Raw genomic sequence first — 20,340 nt, 5'->3', positions numbered from 1 at the left:
CTGGTAAGATCAACTTTCCAGGGCTTTTTTTTTTTGTCGTGTCAGGAGCGACTTGAGAAACTGCAAGTCGCTTCTGGTGTGAGAGAATTGGCCGTCTGCGAGGACGTTGCCCAGGGTACATAGCCCGGACGTTTTTGATGTTTTACCATCCTTGTGGGAGGCTTCATACAAGTCCCAGCATGAGGAGCTGGAGCTGACAGAGGGAGCTCATCCGTGCTCTCCCCGGATTCGAACCTGCGAGCTGTCGGTCTTCAGTCCTGCCGACACAGGGGTTTAACCCACTGCACCACCGGGCTGAAGTTGGGAGAAGAGGGGGGGTGGGAGTGAAAAGCAGCCTAACCTTTTTCCCAGGGGGGAAATATCCTTTCTATTTATTATTATTATTATTATTATTATTATTATTATGGAAAGCTGCAGTTTTATTCTGGTCTCCTTATATTATTATTATTATTATTATTATTATTGAGATAATAATGCTATTAAGGAAGTCTCCTTATTATTATTATTATTATTATTATTATTATCTCCTTAATAATAATAATAATAATAATAATAGAATAAAACTGCGTGTCTTGGCCGGAAAGAATATAATACACGGAGATTGGTGTTGTTGTTCGCTTTGAGACTTTCTTGGCAAAATCTGTTCAGAAGAGGTTGGTCATTGCCTTCCTCTTGGGGCTGAGAGAGTGTGATCCGCCCAAGGAGACTCTCTAGAGTCCCGACTGCATCAAGGTAGGGGAAGTCAATAAGAAAAAGGCATAGGACAGAGAGTTTGGGGGCTTCAGAGGAACCTCTGGCTTCGGATCCAAGCTCAGGGTGCATTTGGAGACGCCACTTCTGCTGGCTAAAGTTCACCGGCCCTTTGGCCCCAATTTAAAATGACATCTTGTGTGGCAGAGAGAGGGAAGAAGGGGGAAGGAAGCCAGGAACTGCCTGGCTTCACAACCAAGCAAGAGCCTCTCGGCGCGCGCCTTCGGGTTTCCAAAGGAGGATTCTGGACCTGTGTCACCTTTTCTGCCTCTAACCCTCCCCTTTGGACGTTTCCACTTTAGAGAGGCGAGAAGGCGCGCGCTCCCGTTGCCCCTCAGAAGGCCGCGCCTGCGCGCTGGGACAAAGAAACCCCGGGCCCGAGGCGCAAGGCACCGTAGGGTGGGTATCACCCCGTGGGATCTTCACCCTTAAGTTTCAGGGAATCTGCCCCGAAAGGTGGGTTGTCGAAACTCAAGAAACTCAACGGGTGCTTAGTTTGGGTGGGTGACCTGCCTGCCTGCCTGCTTGCTTGCTTGTGTGCGTGCTTCCTTGCTTTCCTTCTTTCCTTCCTTCTTTCTTTCCTTCTTGCTTTCCTTCTTTCCTTCCTCCCTTCTTCCTTTCTTTCGTCCTTCTTTCCTTCCTTTCTTCCTTCTTGCCTTCCTTCCTTCAATCTTTCTTTCCTTCTGTCCTTCTTGCCTTCCACTCTTTCCTTCCTTCTTGCTTTCCTTCCTTCCTTCCTTCCTTCCTTCCGTCCTTCCTTCTTCTTTCCTTCCTTCTTTCTCTCTTTCCTTCCTTCTTTACTTTCTTCGTTCTTTCCTTCCTTCCTTCTTGCCTTCCTTCCTTCAATCTTTCTTTCCTTCTGTCCTTCTTGCCTTCCTTCCTTCTTCCTTCCTTCTTCTTTCCTTCTTTCTCTCTTTCCTTCCTTCTTTATTTTCTTCGTTCTTTCCTTCCTTCCTTCTTGCCTTCCTTCAATTTTTCTTTCCTTCTGTCCTTCATGCCTTCTTTCTTTCCTTCCTTCCTTCTTCTTTGCTTCGTTCTTTCCTTCCTTCCTTTTTGCATTCCTTCCTTCAATCTTTCCTTCCTTCCGTCCTTCTTTCCTTCCTTCTTTCCTTCTTTTCTTCCTTCTGTCTTCCTTTCTTTCGTCCTTCTTTTCTTCCTTCCTTCCTTCCTTCTTTTCTTCCTTCTGTCTTCCTTTCTTTCGTCCTTCTTTTCTTCCTTCCTTCCTTCCTTCCTTCCTTCCTTCTTTCCTTCCACCTTCTTTCCTTCCTTCTTTCCTTCTTTCATTCCTTCCACCTTCCTTCCTTCTTCTTTCCTACTTTCCTTCCTTCCTTCTTTCCTTCCTTCCTTCTTTCCTTCGTTCTTGCCTTCTTTTCTTCTGTCCTTCCTTCCTTCCTTCTTTCCTTCCTTCCTTCCTTCGTGCTTTCCCTTCCTTCAATCTTTTCTTCTTTCCTTCTTTAATTCTTTCCTTCCTTTCTTCCCTCCTTCCTCTCCTCCTTCCTTCTTGGATGACAGGCCCCTGTATGGAAAAGGGAAAAGATTTTGGAACTTGAATGAGGTCAAGCTTGCTTTGGAAGCATGAAAAGGAAAGGCCATCGCTCTCCTATGTGGTCGCATTTGCTGGGTCGAAGGGACTCTTCAAAAGAGCCCGTCTGAACGCTTGTGAAGCGAATTAAAACAACCAGGACGGTCCAAATCCGGATCCTGAGCTTCTGAGGGGGGTGGGTTGGGGGATGTACCCTATCCTCACCCCAATGATCCAGATTAAGAACCCAGTAGGAGAGCACAAGATGTGTGCCAAGGGAGGTGGATGAATCAATCCGTTCTGCTTTGGGTGGTTAATGTATCCTCTTTAATCCAAGATCGCTGTCCATTTCTCCCATTTTCTATATACGAACAATTATCTGAAGAAGATGTAGGGGAAAGTCAGGAGAAAATGGTGCTAGAATAGGGGCACACAGCCCGGAAAACACACAACACCCCTAGCTTTTATACGCCAGGAAAAAAGGTGAGGTTCCTAAATGTCACTACACTTGGGGGACAGTTGTGACGGTAAGCATAGGCTGGATCTACTGCCCAATAATGCAGTTTGGTCTGCATTACGTGGGTCTATGACTCCAGAGAAAGCTCCCCTTCTTTCCCAGGGATCGGGGCCTCCTCTCATCCCTGGAAGCTGCTTTCCCCTCGGTCCTCTCGGAGCCCAAGCCTTGCCTCGGTAAATTATAGCAATTACGCCGCCGCGATGATGATGATAATAATATTCGGTGTGCTGCGGTCTCCAGATAGTCATCCATCACCCTCAATCGAGCTGTCAGAGCCGGCAGATTCGTCCCTGGGAGGCAGCGAGTCTTCCAGCTGGGGAGAAGGAGGCAACATCATCATTAATTAGAGGCTGACCCGGGGGCTCTTCGCATGTCTGAACCCAGGCAGCAAGTCTCCACTCCTCTCCTCGCCTCCCCTCCCTCAGCCCCAGCTGCCCTCCCTCCCAGGAACACACTCACACCGCTTGCAAACTCGGGTTAACTGGCCCACTCCAAGTTTCCCCAGCCAAGAGGCTCCCTTTCTGAGACTTCTCACTTTTCTGGGTTTTTTTTTCTGTGTGTGTATGTATTATTATTTTATATAATTTTTATATTTTTATATTTTTATTTTATATTTATTTATAGATAGATAGATAGATAGATAAAATAAATACAAAAATATTATATATATAATTATTTTTATATTTTTATATTTTATATTTATTTAATATTATACACACACACACATGTATGTATGTATTTATTTTATCTATCTATCTATCTATCTATCTATCTATAAATATAAAATAAAAATATAAAAATATAAAAATTATATAAAATAATAATACATAGATAAAATAAATACAAAAATATTATATATATAATTATTTTTATATTTTATATTTATTTAATATTATACACACACACACATATATATGTATGTATTTATCTTATCTATATAAATAAAAATGTAATGGTAGTTCGTACTACCATCAGAACTCAAAAACCACTGGGGGAATTGACATCAAATTTGGACACAAGACACCTAACAGTCCAATTTATGTCCTCCACTCAAAAAATTGATTTTGTCATTTGAGAATTGTCGTTGCTGGGATTTATAGTTCACCTACAATCAAAGAGCATTCTGAACTCCACCAATGATGGAATTGTACCAAACATGGCACACAGAACCCCCACGACAAACAGAAAATATATATCAGTGATTGGTTGGGGGGGGGGGGCAAAATACTGTTTGCTTACCATTGAAAAATACCTAGGGCCACTTCTGTCCAGATCCATCATTGTTTGAGTCCACAATGTTCTCTGGGTGTAGGTAAACTACAACTCTAAAACCAAAGACACTGCCCACCAAACCCTGAGTGTAGAAGGATAGTCAGGAAGAGGGAGCTGTGAAGGATTTAGACAGGAAGAGAGAACTTTTGAAGTGAGCCTTGGGGATTAGAGCATAGGAAAGGCAAATACTGGTAGAGTTTCGTGGGCATTGACCTTGAGATTTGGAGTTGTAGTTCGCCCACATCCAGAGAGCACTGTGGACTCAAACAATGATGGTTCTGGACCAAACTTGGCACAAGCACTCAATATGCCCAAATATGAACACAGATGGTGTTTGGGGGAAATAGAATCTTGACATTTGGGAGTTGTAGTTGCTGGGATTTATAGTTCACCTACAAACACAGAGCATTCTGAACCCCACCAGTGATAGAATTGGGCCAAACCTCCCACACAGAACCCCCATGTGGACCACAGCAACGCGTGGCAGGGGACGGCTAGTCTATATAAATAAAAATGTAACAGCAGAAGAAACTTAATAAGCCAAAAGATTATTTAAAAACATTACAACACATGTGCAATACCATATATATACACACAAACACATATACATATACACATATACAAATATATGCATATACACATATATTCACATGCAAAACACATATGCACAGACTGGTCCACAGCAACACATGGCAGGAGATGGCTAGTTATTTTTATAATTTTATATTTATTTTATATTTTTTATATATTTTATATATTTATGGAACCTGAATGAGGCAATATTTAAACATATTTGTATAGTGTGCCTTCAATTCCTTTCTGATTTATGGCTACCATAAAGCAAGTCTGGCTAAGCTTCCTTTGCCTCTGAAGCTGAGAGAGTGTGACTCCTCCTAAGCCACTGGGTGGATTTTCCATAGCTGACTCTTGACTCTCTCGCAGTCCAAGGTTTAAGCCCACCCCGGTGGGTGTGAACGTTTTGGAAGGAAAAGCCTGTCTGAAAGCAGGAAGGTACACACTGGCAGTGTTAGTCTTTCTAAACAGCTTCCTACTTTTATTCCTTAAGCCTAAGAAGATTGTTTCCAGTCCCTCTCCATAAGGATCTTAGGGCACACATGTCACTAGGGGGAAAAAACATGTTTGGGATTAATACTATGTAACAAAATTTGGGGAGGAAAATATTTTCCTGGTTTAAAGTGTTATTTCCTGTATTGTTGAAAGCTTTCATGGCCATAATTACTGGATTGTTGTAGGGTTTTTTTCGGGCTATATGGTCATGTTCTAGAGGCATTCTCTCCTGACGTTTTGCCTGCATCTATGGCAAGCATCCTCAGAGGTAGTGGGGTCCTCACTACCCCTGAGGATGCTTGCCATAGATGCAGGCGAAATGTCAGGAGAGAATGCCTCTAGAACATGGGCATATAGCCCAGAAAAAAAACCTACAACAGCCCTGTTATTTCCTGCTTAATTCTGTAGTATTTACTTTGACAGTCACAAACTAGGTTGAATTGGATTCCACAAACCAGGTTGACTTGGTTGAGACTCTATGAGAGATTCATTGAAAAACTTGAACATAACGTGCTGCAGGATGTCTGGCAAAACACAAAGTTTTTGCGGTTTAATCAACTTTTCCCATGTTTTTATTATAGAGCCAATTAGGAAATGATATTTATCACTCAGGAACAAAATCGTGTTACATAGTGGTTATTACTAGCCGTCCCCTGCCACGCCTTGCTGTGGCCCACTCTGGTGGTCATGGGGGTTCTGTGTGGGAGGTTTGGCCCAATTCTATTGTTGATGGGGTTCAGAATGCTCTGTGATTGCAGGTGAACTGTAAATCCCAGCAACTACAACTCCCAAATGTCAAGATTCTATTTCCCCCAAACTCCACCGGTGTTCACATTTGAGCATATTGAGTATTCATGTAGAATTTGGTCCAGACCCAGGGGCGGCTCAAGCCATTACGCAAAGTAAGCCTTTGCGGCATAGTTGATTTTGTCCAGGGGCGCTCTTGAGGCGTTCTTGGGGGAAAATAGACCTTGACATATGCGAGTTGTAGTTACTGGGATGTATAGTTCACCTACAATCAAAGAGCATTCTGAACTCCACCAATGATGGAATTGAACCAAATATGGCACACAGAACTCCCACGACAAACAGAAAATATATATCAGTGATTGGTTGGGGGGCAGGGTGGCGCCAAAATACTGTTTGCTTACCATTGAAAATTACCTAGGGCCGCCTCTGTCCAGATCCATCATTGTTTGAGTCCACAGTGCTCTCTGGGTGTAGGTAAACTACAACTCTAAAACCAAAGGACACTGCCCACCAAACCCTTCCACTATTTTCTGTTGGTCATGGGAGAACTGTGTGCTAAGTTTGGTTCAATTCCATCATTGGTGGGGTTCAGAATGCTCTTTGATTGTAGGTGAACTATAAATCCCAGCAACTACAACTCCCAAATGACAAAAACAATTTTTTGAGTGAAGAACATACATTGGGTTGTTAGGTGTCTTGTAACCAAATTTGATGTCAATTCGTCCAGTGGTTTTTGAGTTCTGTTAATCCCACAAACGAACGTTACATTATTATTTATATAGATGTATAATTTAGGGTTAACCTGCTTCTCAACCCCTCTATGATCACTTCCTTTGGCTGAAAATATTGTCTTCTGCTTACTATGAAGAGACAATTCTTCATCAATAGAAGTTTAAACAACGTGGTTCTATGCAGGAAGTGAGCTCCATTGAGTTTACTAGGGATTTACTCATAAATAACTGTGTACATGATTACAAGCTATGTCAAAGGTTGCTGTAGGATTAACCCAAGAGGCTAGAGGTACATTCAAATGAGCCTTGTTCAAAATAAACATAGTTGGCAATGAGTTTACATTAGCTGTGGGGGTTCGTGTTATGCATGCACTTGATGTTATTTGACTGTCTTGGCTAGAACTGCTGGGATTAGCTCTTCAGTAGTATCTGAGGTATCTGAGTAGTATCTGCAGATGCAGACTGTGGCCAGGAAATCAGAAGGCAATTACTTCTTGGGAGGAGAGCAATGTCCAATCTCGATAAAATAGTAAAGAGTAGAGACATTACACTGGCAACAAAGATCCGCATAGTCAAAGCCATGGTATTCCCTGTAGTAACCTATGGATGTGAGAGCTGGACCTTAGGGAAGGCTGAGCGAAGGAAGATCGATGCTTTTGAACTGTGGTGTTGGAGGAAAGTGCTGAGAGTGCCTTGGACTGCGAGAAGATCCAACCAGTCCATCCTCCAGGAAATAAAGCCCGATTGCTCATTGGAGGGAAGGATACTAGAGACAAAATTGAAGTACTTTGGCCACATCATGAGGAGACAGCAAAGCCTGGAGAAGACAATTATGCTGGGGAAAATGGAAGGTAAAAGGAAAAGGGGCCGACAAAGGGCAAGATGGATGGATGGCATCCTCGAAGTGACTGGCTTGACCTTGAAGGAGCTGGGGGTGGTGACGGCCGACAGAGAGCTCTGGCGTGGGCTGGTCCGTGAGGTCACGAAGAGTCGGAGATGACTGAACGAATGAACAACAACAAAGTATCTGAGGGACTTGCAGATATCTTGTCCTACCTAATATCTTACATATACAACCCAGGCAAGCTACCATCCCAGAGGCCTATACAGTGTGTGTGCTTGGGGAAACTTGCACTGTTCCATCAAAACTCTTCTGAGAGTTCTTTTGCTCTAAGTGCAGTTTTGCATCTTCACAACCATCTTGTAGATAGTGAGCCTGTCAAGATCCTGTATGCTTTTCCATTTCAGTCCTTTTTCCTTCCAACTCAGCTTCTGTTCATTCCACTTTCCAGAACAGTACATTGATACAGTGTAACCTCAAAACCTTGGGTTTAAACATGCTTAAACACTGGATTTAATTACATTTAAAGAGCATTTGTTTTCAAAAATTTTCATCTGAGCGTTTTATTACTTCTCCTACCCCCAGGACTTTGATGGGCTTAGATAAAATTTAGATTTGTATCTAACAATTAGATTTTGCTTTTATGCCTACAGAGCTGCTCTCATCCCTACTAAAGTCTGGTGAATTTCCAAGAAAATAACTTGTCATGCATGCTCTTGTCCATGTATTCAACTTAAAATGCCAGGAATGAACACATTTATAGAACCTCAGGCCACAAGAGATTCGAAGGCCCGAGGGCTACAGCAAGCAAGGGCAAACTTTCTAACTTGGGGGCCCCATGCTAGCACTCCCTGCTAAGAGGACTGGCTGCCCGGAGATGGAAGGAAGGAAGAGAAAGAGGAAGGAAAGAATGATGGAATGATGGAAGGAGAAAGAAAGAGTTAAGGAAGAGAAGGAGGGAGGTAAGGGGGAAGGAAAGAGAGTAGGAAGGGAAGACAAAAGGGAAGGAAGGAAGGGTGGAAGGGAAAGAAGATGGAAAAAGAGAAGGGAGGGAGAGAGGAAGAGAAGGAGGGAAGGAAGGAGGGAAAGGAGGAAGGAAAGAGAGAAGAAAGGAAGGATGAAAAGGTAGAAGGGAATGGAGGGAGGGAGAAAGAGGGAGGGAGGAAATAGAGAAGGAAGGAAAGATGAAAGGGAAGGAAGAAAGGAAAAAGAGGGAGTGAAGGGAGGAGAGAAGAAAGAGGGAAGAAAGGAGGGAAAGGTGGAAGGGAAGGAGGAAGGAAAAAAAGGAAGGAAAAGAGGGAGATAAGAGGGAAGGAAAGAAGGGTGAAAGGGAAGGAGGAAAGAAAAAAGAGAAGAAAAGGAGGAAGAGAAGCATGGAAGGAATGAAAGGAAGAAGGAAGGAAAGAAAGGAGGGAGGAAGTACAAAAAGGTGGAAGGGAATGGAGGGAGGGAGAAAGAGAGAGAGGGAAGGAGGGAGGAAAGAGAGAAGGAAAGACAAAAGGGAAGGAAGGAAGGAAGGAGAAAGAGGGAGAGAGGGAAGGAAGGAGGAAAGAGGGAAGGAAAGAAGGATGAAAGGATGGAAGGGAAGGAGGGAGGGAGAAAAAGGGAAAGGGGGAAGGAGGGGGAAAGAAAGAAAGAAAGAAAGAAAGAAAGAAAGAAAGAAAGAAAACGAAAAGAAAGAAAAAGAAAGAAAGACAAAAGCGAAGGAAGGAAGATTTTGGAATTGCTGGTGTTGTTTTTATTTTATTTTCTTATAAATCTCTGCATTTTAAGACTGGGATTGGTAGCTATTTTAAAACCACACATTTTGTTAATATCAAAAGTTATTGTGGATGTGTAACTCAAACAGAAGCAGGATAGGGATGCACAGACAATGAGAAACTAAACTAGGCCCAACTCTGCCTCCTGCTTTTGTCTAGGCAAGAACAATCTTATTTGTAGCCAAAAAAAAGGGGGGGGGGATGGAGCTATCTGATCTCATTATACAATTCCTGGGGTTTTAAGGTGATCAGTGGAAGACAGAGTGAATAGTTACTATTAGGAGAAGGTGGGTGATTTAGATTAAATGGCATGGAGAGTAGATGTTCCTAGAAGGCAACTCAGTATTTAGTGAGAAACATTTGTTTAAACATTTTTTGTGGCCCTTCATATCTTAGATCAGGGGTCCTCAAACTACGGCCCGAGGGCCAAATACAGCCCTCCAAGGTCATTTACCTGGCCCTTGCTCAGGGTCAACCTAAGTCTGAAATGACTTGAAAGCACACAACAACAACAATAATCCTATCTCAGTGGCGCAGTGGGTTAAACCCCTGTGCCGGCAGGACTGAAGACCGACAGGTTGCAGGTTCAAATCCGGGGAGAGGCAGATGAGCTCCCTCTATCAGCTCCAGCTCCTCATGTGGGGACATGAGAGAAGCCTCCCACAAGGATGATAAAAACATCAAATCATCCTGGCGTCCCCTGGGCAATGTCCTTGCAGATGGCCAATTCTCTCACACCAGAAGTGACTTGCAATTTCTCAAGTCGCTCCTGACACGACAAAAAAAAAATCCTATCTCATCAGCCAAAAGCAGGCCCACACTTCCCAATGAAATACTAATAAGTTTATATTTGTTAAAATTGTTCTTCGTTTTAATTATTGTATTGTTCTAAAGTGTTTTTTGCACTACAAATAAGATACGTGCACTGTGCATAGGAATTCATTCATTTTTTTTTCAAATTATAATCCATTTCTCCAGCAGTTTGAGGGACTGTGACCTGGCCCTCTGTTTAAAAGTTTGTGGACCCCTGTCTTAGATGAAGAACATGGATCCCCACAGACACATACTTCTCCATTTACTTATCTCACTCCAGGTTTTATCAATCTTATTCTGTGCATTTGGCATGCCCAGCGTGCTTTTTAAATTTTGTCATCACATTATTTTGCACCTGTTTATTTCATTTTGTTATTTTATGTATTTTATTTTGATGTTGTTATTTGCTGTTTGTATTTTATTTTATTTTGTTGTACTGTAATTCTGGGCTTGGCCTCATGTTAGCCGCCCCGAGTCCCCTTTGGGGAGATGGTGGTGAGGTATAAATAAAGATTATTATTATTTGAAACATAACAAGATGAGTCCATATCAGACACTCTGCTGGCTGTTGAATTGGATCACACGTCGGACACTTCCCAAGTGTCTAGGACTGTGTGATGTATCAGCGAATAATGCGTGCAGATCCCAGTAAGGTGGCCTTCTGCAACTGGCAGATGGTAATTTTGTCAGCGCCAATTGTGTTTAAGTGCAGACCAAGGTGTTTAGGCACTGCACCCAGTGTGCCGATCACCATTGGGACCACCTTTACTGGTTTGTGCCAGAGTCTTTGCAGTTCGATCTTTAAATCCTCATATCATGTCAGCTTTTCTTGTTTCTCTGCAATCCATTATTATTATTATTATTATTATTATTATTATTATTATTATTATTATTGGAAACAAAGGGTTAAAAAGCCAGTTTATTTGCTCTAAGAAATGTGAGAAATAACATGAGAGGAAGGAGACCAGAAAGAGGATAGCACATTTGAGGTACCTGTTGTCACAAGAGTTCTAAAAAAATCATTCATGCCAAGTTGTTGACCTGGGCCCATAACCTCGCAAAGTAGGAATATTAAAATTATTCAGCAGCACATAGTACTTTGCCAGGCAAGTAATTATATCAAGACAACTCCTATGTCTACCATCACCATCCTCTGTGACCCATGTGTTCCAAATGTTGAAAGAGAGCACAAGAAGAGCTTTAATCCAAAGAACTTAGAAACAGCCCCCCATTGAGTCAGCCCATCTAACTCAATATTGTCCATTCTGGCCACAGCTACCCAGTATCATCCGTTGCCTGGACCAATCTGGGGTTCTGACAATTGCTTGTTGATCTCCCATCAAAGCACCCACTAGGCCTAGTTTTGTTTAGGTTTCCAAATCAGGTGAGATCAGATGCATTCATGGTAGTAATAGTCAAAGAATGTAATCTAAGCTAGGAACCATGACTTCCCTTCACGCTAACACTTTGCTTCTAGGATGTCCAGGCAAGTCTTTTTGTCACTGGTCTTGTAGAGGCAGACCTGGTAACATTTACCTACCCTTCAAGGCAATATATACATATACAGGTTTCAAATGAAGACGAAAACTTAAAAATTAACCAAAACACAACAATTGAGAGCTATTCTTAGAGGCCTTGGAGCTGCAAGTCTTTGCAATGCTAATCAAGGTGAATAATTGCAACATTCACACTTGCCTCAAGCAGACAAGAGTTATTTTCCCCACCCTGGACATTCCACAGATATATAAGCTCCCCTTGTCTAGTTTTTAATATACCTCACAACCTATGAGGATTCCTGCCATAGAAGTGGGCAAAACGTCAGGAGAGAATGCTTCTGGAACATGGCCATACAGCAACTGTCTCAAGAGCGGTATGTGTGAAAAAGATCTTGGTGTCCTCGTGGACAACAAGTTAAACATGAGCCAATAATGTGATGTGCAGCAAAAAAAAAAGCCAATGGGATTTTTGCTTGCATCAATAGGAGTCTAGTGTCTAAATCCAGGGAAGTCATGCTACCCCTCTATTCTGCCTTGGTCAGACCACACCTGGAATACCTTGTCCAATTCTGAGCACCACAATCGAAGAGATATATTGACAAGCTGGAATGTGTCCAGAGGAGGGTGACTCAAATGATCAAAGGTCTGGAGAACAAGCCCTATAAAGAGCGGCTTAAAGAGCTTGGTATGTTTAGCCTGAAGAAGAGAAGGCTGAGAGGAAACCTGATAGCCATGTATAAATGTGTGAGAGGAAGTCCTAGGGAGGAGGGAGCAAGCTTGTTTTCTGCTTCCCTGGAGACTAGGACGCCGAACAATGGCTTCAAACTCCAAAAAAGGAGATTCCATTTGAACATTAGGAAGAACTTCCTGACTGTGAGAGATGTTCAGCAGTGGAACTCTCAGCCCCGGAGTGTGGTGGAGGCTCCTTCTTTGGAAGCTTTTAAACAGAGGCTGGATGGCCATCTGTCGGGGGTGCTTTGAATGTGATTTTCCTGCTTCTTGGCAGGCGGTTGGACTGGATGGCCCATGAGGTCTCTTCCAACTCTATGATTCTATGAAAGCCTTCCAAAACACATAGAGTTTTACAGTTTCACTTTGTTAGCTTGCAGAAATGGTGTCAAAATATTCCTGAGATAATGATCTGCCTAAATGTTAGTTCCAACTGCCCCAATTGATCCACTAGCCCATCTGTGTGTATGTGTCTATGCATGTGTGTGTGTCCATTTGTTTCCATGGGCCTAGTCTAGTTGTAGGGCTTACAGGAGGACATTGCCAAATGTATGTGCAGGAAATGCTTTCAAAATCCTGCAAGTTTGCATCAGCCTCAGCTATAGAGCCGCCCCCCCTCGCAATGGGTTAAACCAATGGTTCTCAAACTTCCTAATGCTGTGACCCCTTAATATAGTTCCTCATGTTGCGATGACCCCCCCAATCATAACATTATTTTCGTTGCTACTTCATAACTGTCATTATGCTACTCTAATAAAACATAATGTACAGTAAATATCTGATATGCAGCTTGTATTTTCATTCACTGGCCCAAATTTTTCACAAATACCTAGTACCCCCAAATTTGACTACTGGTGGGGTTGGGCGGGGGTTGATTTTGTCATTTTGGAGTTATAGTTGCTGGGATTTATAGTTCATCTACAATCAAAGAGCATTCTGAACTCCACCAATGATGGAATTGAACCAAACTTGACACACAGAACTCCCATGACCAACAGAGAATACTGGAAGGGTTTGATGAGCATTGACCTTGAATTTGGGTGTTGTAGCTCACCTACGTCCAGAGAGCACTGTGGACTCAAACAATGATGGATCCGGACCAAACGTAGTATGAATGCTCAGTATGCCCAAATGTGAACACTGGTGGAGTTTGAGGAAAATAGACCTTGACTTTTGGGAGTTGTACTTGCTGGATTTATAGTTAACCTACAATCAAAGAACATTCTGAACAACACCAATGATAGAACTGGACCAAGCTTTCCACACAGAGACCCCCATGACCAACAGAAAATACTGTGTTTTCTGATGGTCTTTGGTGACCTCTCTGACACCCGTTTGCGACCCCCACAGGGGTCCCGACCCCCAGGTTCAGAAACACTGGGTTAAATCCTTGTGCTGGCAGGACTGAAGGCTGGAAAGATCGGAGGTTCGAATCCGGGGAGAGTATGGATGAGCTCCGTCTGTCAGCTCCAGCTCCCTATGTGGGGACATGAAAGAAGTTTCCCACAAGGATGGCAAAACATCAAAACATCTGGGCAATGTCCTTGCAGATGGTCAATTCTCTCACACCAGAAGCGACTTGCAGTTTCTCAAGTCACTATTTATTTATCGTGTCAGGAGCAAACCAAACAGTTGTATTGCATTTTTTAACAAACAAACAAACAAAACATGAAGTTTGCAAGCTTGGTAGTTGATTAAATGTCCTTTGACCAGTAGCTGGCCACTTGGAGTGCCTCTGGTGTTGCTGTGAGAAGGTCCTCCATTGTGCATGTAGCAGGGCTCAGGGTGCGTTGCAGCAGGTAGTCAGTGGTTTGCTCTTCTCCACACTCATATGTCATGGATTCCACTTTGTATCCCCATTTCTTAAGGTTGGCTCTGCATCTTGTGGTGCCAGAGCAGTCTGTTCAGCACCTTCCAAGTCACCCAGTCTTCTGTGTGCCCAGGGGGGAGTCTCTCATTTGGTATCAGCCATTGATTGAGGTTCTGGGTTTGAGCCTGCCACTTTTGGACTCTTGCTTGCTGGGGTGTTCCAGTGAGAAAACTCTTAGAAAACTATGTCTTGATTTAAGAGGTTGACGTGCTGGCTGATACCCAAACAAGGGATGAGCTGGAGGTGTCACTGCCTTGGTCCTTTCACTATTGACTGCTACTTCCTGGAGGATGTCAGGTGGTGCAGTACCGGCTAAACAGTGTAATTTCTCCAGTGGTGTAGGGTGCAGACACCCCATGATAATGCGGCATGTCTCATTAAGAGCCACATCCACTGTTTTAGTGTGGTGAGATGTGTTCCACACTGGGCATGCATACTCAGCAGCAGAGTAGCATAGCGCAAGGGCAGATGTCTTCACTGTGTCTGGTTGTGATCCCCAGGTTGTGCCAGTCAGCTTTCGTATGATATTGTTTCTAGTGCCCACTTTTTGCTTGATATTCAGGCAGTGCTTCTTGTAGGTCAGAACACGGTCCAGAGTGACTCCCAGGTATTTGGGTGTGCTGCAATGCTCCAGTGGGATTCCTTCCCAGGTGATCTTCAGAGCTCGGGATGCTTGTCTGTTCTTGAGATGAAAGGCACATGTCTGTGTTTTAGATGGGTTGGGGATCAGCTGGTTTTCCCTGTAATAGGCAGTAAAAACACCTAGAGCTTCGGAGAGCTTCTGTTCTACCATCTCAAAACTCCCTGCTTGAGCAGTAATGGCACGATCATCAGCATAGATGAAATTCTCTGTCCCTTCTGGCAGTGGCTGGGCATTTGTGTAGATTTTGAACATGGATGGAGTAAGCACGCTCCCCTGAGGCAGGCCGTTCTTCTGTTTCCACCATCTACTCCTCTGGCCCTGGAACTCAACAAAAAAGCTCCTGTTTTGTAGCAGGTTTCCTATGAGGCGGGTGAGGTGGTAGCCCTTTGTGATATTATACATTTTTCTCAGGAGGAGGCGGTGGTTCACAGTATCATTAACCGCTGACAGGTCTATGAAGACAGCTCCTGTGATCTGCTGCCTTTCAAAACCATCTTCTATGTGCTGAGTCAGGTTCAGCACTTGCGATGTGCAGCTTTCGCCTTTCCAGCTTGCTGTGGAATCAGACATGGGTCTAGTTTTTTCATAATTCTATTCAAAAAAGTCTCTCCAGAACTTTGTAGAGGTGGCACAACAGGGAGATTGGTCTATAGCTTTTTGGATCATTAAGTCGCTACTGACACGGAAAAAAAAATAGCCTCAGCGGGTATTAGGGGTATTGATAAGAGCTGTCAAGTAGCCGGGTCCCTGTTGTCCTTCTTGCGATAAAGCAGGCCATTCACACGTGTGCTTGCTTCCTCGTTTTGCTCAGTATCCCCAAAGCAAGGACGTAATATCCACCTTTCGAAAACAAAGCTGTTTTTTCAACGTCCAGGCCAACAGTCAGCAAAAGAAGAAGAGATTTGCTGTGCCTCTCGATTGCCTGCGCCTTTTTCTTACTTAGGTGATTACTCGTTGTCAGAGTAGGATAGTTTTCCAAGATCAGTGTACTGGCGGTGGGTACGTAGGCGACTGTGGAGAACTATTCTTGATCTGCATCTTCTCCCGCAGTGAGGGCATTGGTTTCCAGGTGGAAGGCGGTCCGGTTGGGTTAGCTTGACGCAGGCCTGTAGCGGGGGGGGGGGGGGGGTAGGGGATCAACCCCCCTCCCCAAATCCAGGTTATATAAAAAAAACCTGGTTTACTCATGAATTTTAACTGGTTAACGAAATCCCCATGCTAAGTCTATGGGACGCAAAAAATTAAGAGTCCCTCCAGAACTGCAAGCAGCATCTCAAGCAAATATTGACAATTTATTCACACTGTCATTGCTTGCAGCAATAGCCGATGTTGCAAAGCAAACAAGTTTGGGGGGGGGGGCGGGTGTTGAATGCTCTCATTAAGGAAGCCAGACTTGGTGGAGGTGGTTGACAGGGGCGGAGCTGCAAGCTATTAAAGGTTGCTCTGCCCCCTGCTGTGCTGTTTGCTTTGGCGTGAGCCAGGGCCGTAGCCAGAAAAAAAAATTCTGGGAAGATTGAACATTTCGGGGGGGGGGGGGAGTTTTGAAAATTTCGGGGAGGAGGGTTGAAACCTGCCTCTTAGCTCACGCTGAAGCAAAGAGCACAGCAGGGGCAGAGCAGCCTTCAATAGCCTGCAGCTCCGCCCCTGTCAACCACCCCCACCAAGTCTGGTCTCCTTAATGAGAGCATTCAACACCCGCCCCCGTCTTCAAATCTAACCCCCCCCCCCCCCCCACTTGGTTGCTTCGCTACATCGGCTATTGCTGCAAGTAATGACAGTGTGAATAAATTGTCAATATTTTCTTGAGATAGTGCTTGCAGTTCTGGTAAGGTAAAGGTAGTCCCCTGACATTAAGTCCAGTCACGTCTGACTCTGGGGTGTGGTGCTCATCTCCATTTCAAAGCCGAAGAGCCGGTGTTGTCCGTAGACACCTCCAAGGTGATGTGACCGGCATGACTGCATGGAGCGCCGTTACCTTCCCGCCTATTTGCATGTTTTCGAACTGCTAGGTTGGCAGAAGCTGGGGCTGACAGCGGACGCTCACGCCGCTCCCTGGAATCGAACCTGTGACCTTTTGATCAACAAGCTCAGCAGCTCAGTGCTTTAACCCACTGCGCCACCGGGGGTTCCTGCAGTTCTGGGGGGACTCTTAATTTTTTGTGTCTCATAGACTAAGGATGGAAATTTGGTTAACCAGTTAAAATTCATGAGTAAACCAGGTTTATTTTTTTAAACCCGAAAAATTTCGGGGGGGGGGGTGAACCCCTAACCTCCCCCCCCCCCCCTCGCTACAGGCCTGGCATGAGCTAGGAGGCAGATTTCAACCCCCCCCCCCCGAAATTTTCAACCCTCCCCAAAATGTTTTTCTGGCTACCGCCCTGGCTTGACACGCCTTCCTCTTGGCATGTTTCTCTCTTTTGCTCCATTCGTGCCTCTTCAAATTCTACAGCACTGATGGTCACAGCTGACCTCCATCTGAAGCTCTCAAGAGCCAGGGCTTCCCAGTTCTTGGTGTCTATGCTAGAGTTTTTAAGATTGGCTTTTATCCTTCCTTTGAAGGAGTTTGGGGGGGGGGGGGGGTCGGGGGATGATGGGGAAAAAAATCCTTTTTAAAATACTCTACAAAAAAGAAGTATAATATTCAGAGTTCCTGGTTCCTGATGGGAAGAGATACACATTTTAATAATTGTGCGATGAGAAACTGCAAAGTACACATTGCAAATCAAAATAATTAAAAAAAAGGTTGTCCCCTGACATTAAGTCCAGTCATGTCTGACTCTGGGGTGTGGTGCTCATCTCCATTTCTAAGCCGAAGAGCCAGCGTTGTCCATAGACACTTCCAAGATCAAAATACTTGGTGTTAAAAAACCCTTCCTCTGTGCCGGAGCTCCTTTCAACAGTTGAGTCTTTTCAAAGCCTCGCCGGTCGCGCCTTCCTCTCTCATTTGGAACTGAGTCGGAGGGAGGGCTACGGAGGCAGCAGCTCGTTAATTAATTTCTAATTAAAAGTGTTGAACCCCCTCCTCCCTTCTTCGCTTCTTCTGCGCCTGCGCAAGGCAGACCTTTCCTCAGGGAACGCTTTCCTGTGGAGGAATGTGGGTCCAAACCTTTTTTTGGGTGTGATGAATGTTTTCCGGGGAGAGAGAATGACAGGCTCAAACCCATGAATTTTGGTTGTGTTTCAGCCCCTCGGACACTCGAGAGGAGGGCTGAGCGGACCCCGACGCCGCTCCTGATCGCTCCTGGAACCTGGGATCCCCCCCGTTGCCATGTCCTACCCCCAGTTCGGATACCCCTACTCATCGGCACCCCAGGTAAGAAGCTTTGCCGTCGGGATTGAGTCGTTTCCACGCTTTTTCCTTCCTTCCGCTTCTCCTTCTAGCCCAAGTCGATCCCTCTCTATGAGCAAATAAATGGGTTTGCAGGAACTGAATCTATTGGAAGTGTTTGTGGGGTGGCTGATTCCCATCAAATGACCACCTTCTCCACTTTGGGCGGCAGTCCCACCTCTAGAAAAGACCCCACTTGGTGTCAGAGGGCAAGCAAAGAGAAAAAGAATGAGGGGGGACCATCTTAAAGAGCTTCACATTCCAGGATTCAGGATAAGAACTGCCCGGGCTGGTTATTGTTTATTTGTTCAGTCGCTTCTTCGTGACCTCATGGAGCAGCCCACGCCAGAGCTCCCTGTCGACCGTCACCACCCCCAGCTCCTTCAGGGTCAAGCCAGTCACTTCAAGAATACCATCCATTCATCTTGCCCTGGAAAGAAAAAAGGAAGAGGGACCGACCAAGGATGGAAGCAAAAAGCGAAGGAAGGAAGGAAGGAAAGAGGTAGAGAAGGAAGAAAGGAGAGAAAGAGGAAGGGAAAGAAAAGGGGGAAGGAAAGAAAGAGGTAGAGCAGGAAGGAAGGAAGAAGGAAAGTAAAAAAAGGAAAGAGGTAGAGAAGGAAGAAAGGAGAGAAAGAGGAAGGGAAAGAAAAGGGGGAAGGAAGGAAAGAGGTAGAGCAGGAAGGAAGGAAGGAGAGAAGGAAAGTAAAAAAGGAAAGAGGGATCAAAGGAAGAAGGGAAAGAGGTAGAGAAGGAAGAAAGGAGAGAAAGGGAAGGAAAAGGGAGGAAGGAAGCCCACGTCAAAGCTTCCTGTCGACCGTCGCCACCCCCAGCTCCTTCAGGGTCAAGCCAGTCACTTCAAGAATACCATCCATCCATCTTGCCCTGGAAGGAAAAAAGGAAGAGGGGCCGACCAAAGATGGAAGCAAAAAGCGAAGGAAGGAAAGAGGTAGAGAAGGAAGAAAGGAGAGAAAGAGAAAGGGAAAGAAAAGGGGAAAGGAAAGAAAGAGGTAGAGCAGGAAGGAAGGAAGGAGAGAAGGAAAGTAAAAAGGAAAGAGGGATCGAAGGAAGAAGGGAAAGAGGTAGAGAAGGAAGAAAGGAGAGAAAGAGGAAGGAAAAGAAAAGGGGGAAGGAAGGAAAGAGGTAGAGCAGGAAGGAAGGAAGGAGAGAAGGAAAGTAAAAAAGGAAAGAGGGATCGAAGGAAGAAGGGAAAGAGGTAGAGAAGGAAGAAAGGAGAGAAAGGGAAAGAAAAGGGAGGAAGGAAGCCCACGTCAGAGCTCCCTGTCGACTGTCACCACCCCCAGCTCCTTCAGGGTCAAGCCAGTCACTTCAAGGATACCATCCATCTTGCCCTTGGTCGGCCCCTCTTCCTTTTTCCTTCCAGGGCAAGATGGATGGATGGTATTCTTGAAGTGACTACTTTGACTCTGAAGGAGCTGGGGTGGTGACAGTCAACAGGGAGCTCTGACGTGGGCTTCCTTCCTCCCTTTTCCTTTTCCTTCCATTTCTCTCCTTTCTTCCTTCTCTACCCTTTTTCCCTTCTTCCTTCGATCCCTCTTTCCTTTTTACTTTCCTTCCTTCCTTCCTGCACTACCTCTTTCTTTCCTTCCCCCTTTTCTTTCCCTTCCTCTTTCTCTCCTTTCTTCCTTCTCTACCTCTTTCCTTCCTTCCTTCCTTCGCTTTTTTGCTTCCATCCTTGGTCGGCCCCTCTTCCTTTTTTCCTTCCAGGGCAAGATGGGTGGATAGTATTCTTGAAGTGACTGGCTTGACCCTGAAGGAGCTGGGGGTGGTGACTGCCAATAGGGAGCTCTGACGTGGGCTGGTCCATGAGGTCACAAAGAGTTGGAAGCGACTGAACAAATAAACTCCACAATGCCATATAATCCAGTTCAAAACAGGTTTTGTATGGCAGTATAGAAGGGACGTTGGGTGCTACCGGAATCCGGGGAGAGGAGGATGAGCTCCCTCTATCAGCTCCAGCTCCTCATGCGGGGACATGAGAGAAGCCTCCCACAAGGATGATAAAAACATCAAAACATCCGGGCAATGTCCCATGGGCAACGTCCTTGGAGACGGCCAATTCTCTCACACCAGAGGCGACTTGCAGTTTCTCAAGTCGCTCCTGACACGACAAAAATAATAATAATAAAAACCAAAATCCTAATCAGTTTGGTAGAATTGATACAGTTCGACTCCACCTTGAATACAATGGATGGGTGCTGTTGTTTTACACAATCTTGAGCCTGTTCTGCC

General features: G+C 44.8%; 1 protein-coding gene across 2 annotated transcripts in view; it reads left to right on the top strand.

Annotated features, from left to right (window-relative positions):
* IRX4 (iroquois homeobox 4) overlaps window positions 1–20,340 on the top strand; it is a 43,461-nt gene that overhangs the window by 6,703 nt on the left and 16,418 nt on the right. For both annotated transcript variants that reach the window (XM_060774617.2, XM_060774619.2), the window contains exon 2: window positions 17,947–18,075. In XM_060774617.2, coding sequence (XP_060630600.2) covers window positions 18,031–18,075 — 45 coding nt within the window. In that variant the 5' untranslated portion in view covers window positions 17,947–18,030. The remainder of the gene's footprint in view (window positions 1–17,946; window positions 18,076–20,340) is intronic.

The sequence above is a fragment of the Anolis sagrei genome, chromosome 4 (assembly GCF_037176765.1).
Source record: "Anolis sagrei isolate rAnoSag1 chromosome 4, rAnoSag1.mat, whole genome shotgun sequence".
Classification (NCBI taxonomy): domain Eukaryota; kingdom Metazoa; phylum Chordata; class Lepidosauria; order Squamata; family Dactyloidae; genus Anolis; species Anolis sagrei.
This window is presented reverse-complemented; position numbering and strand designations above follow the sequence as displayed.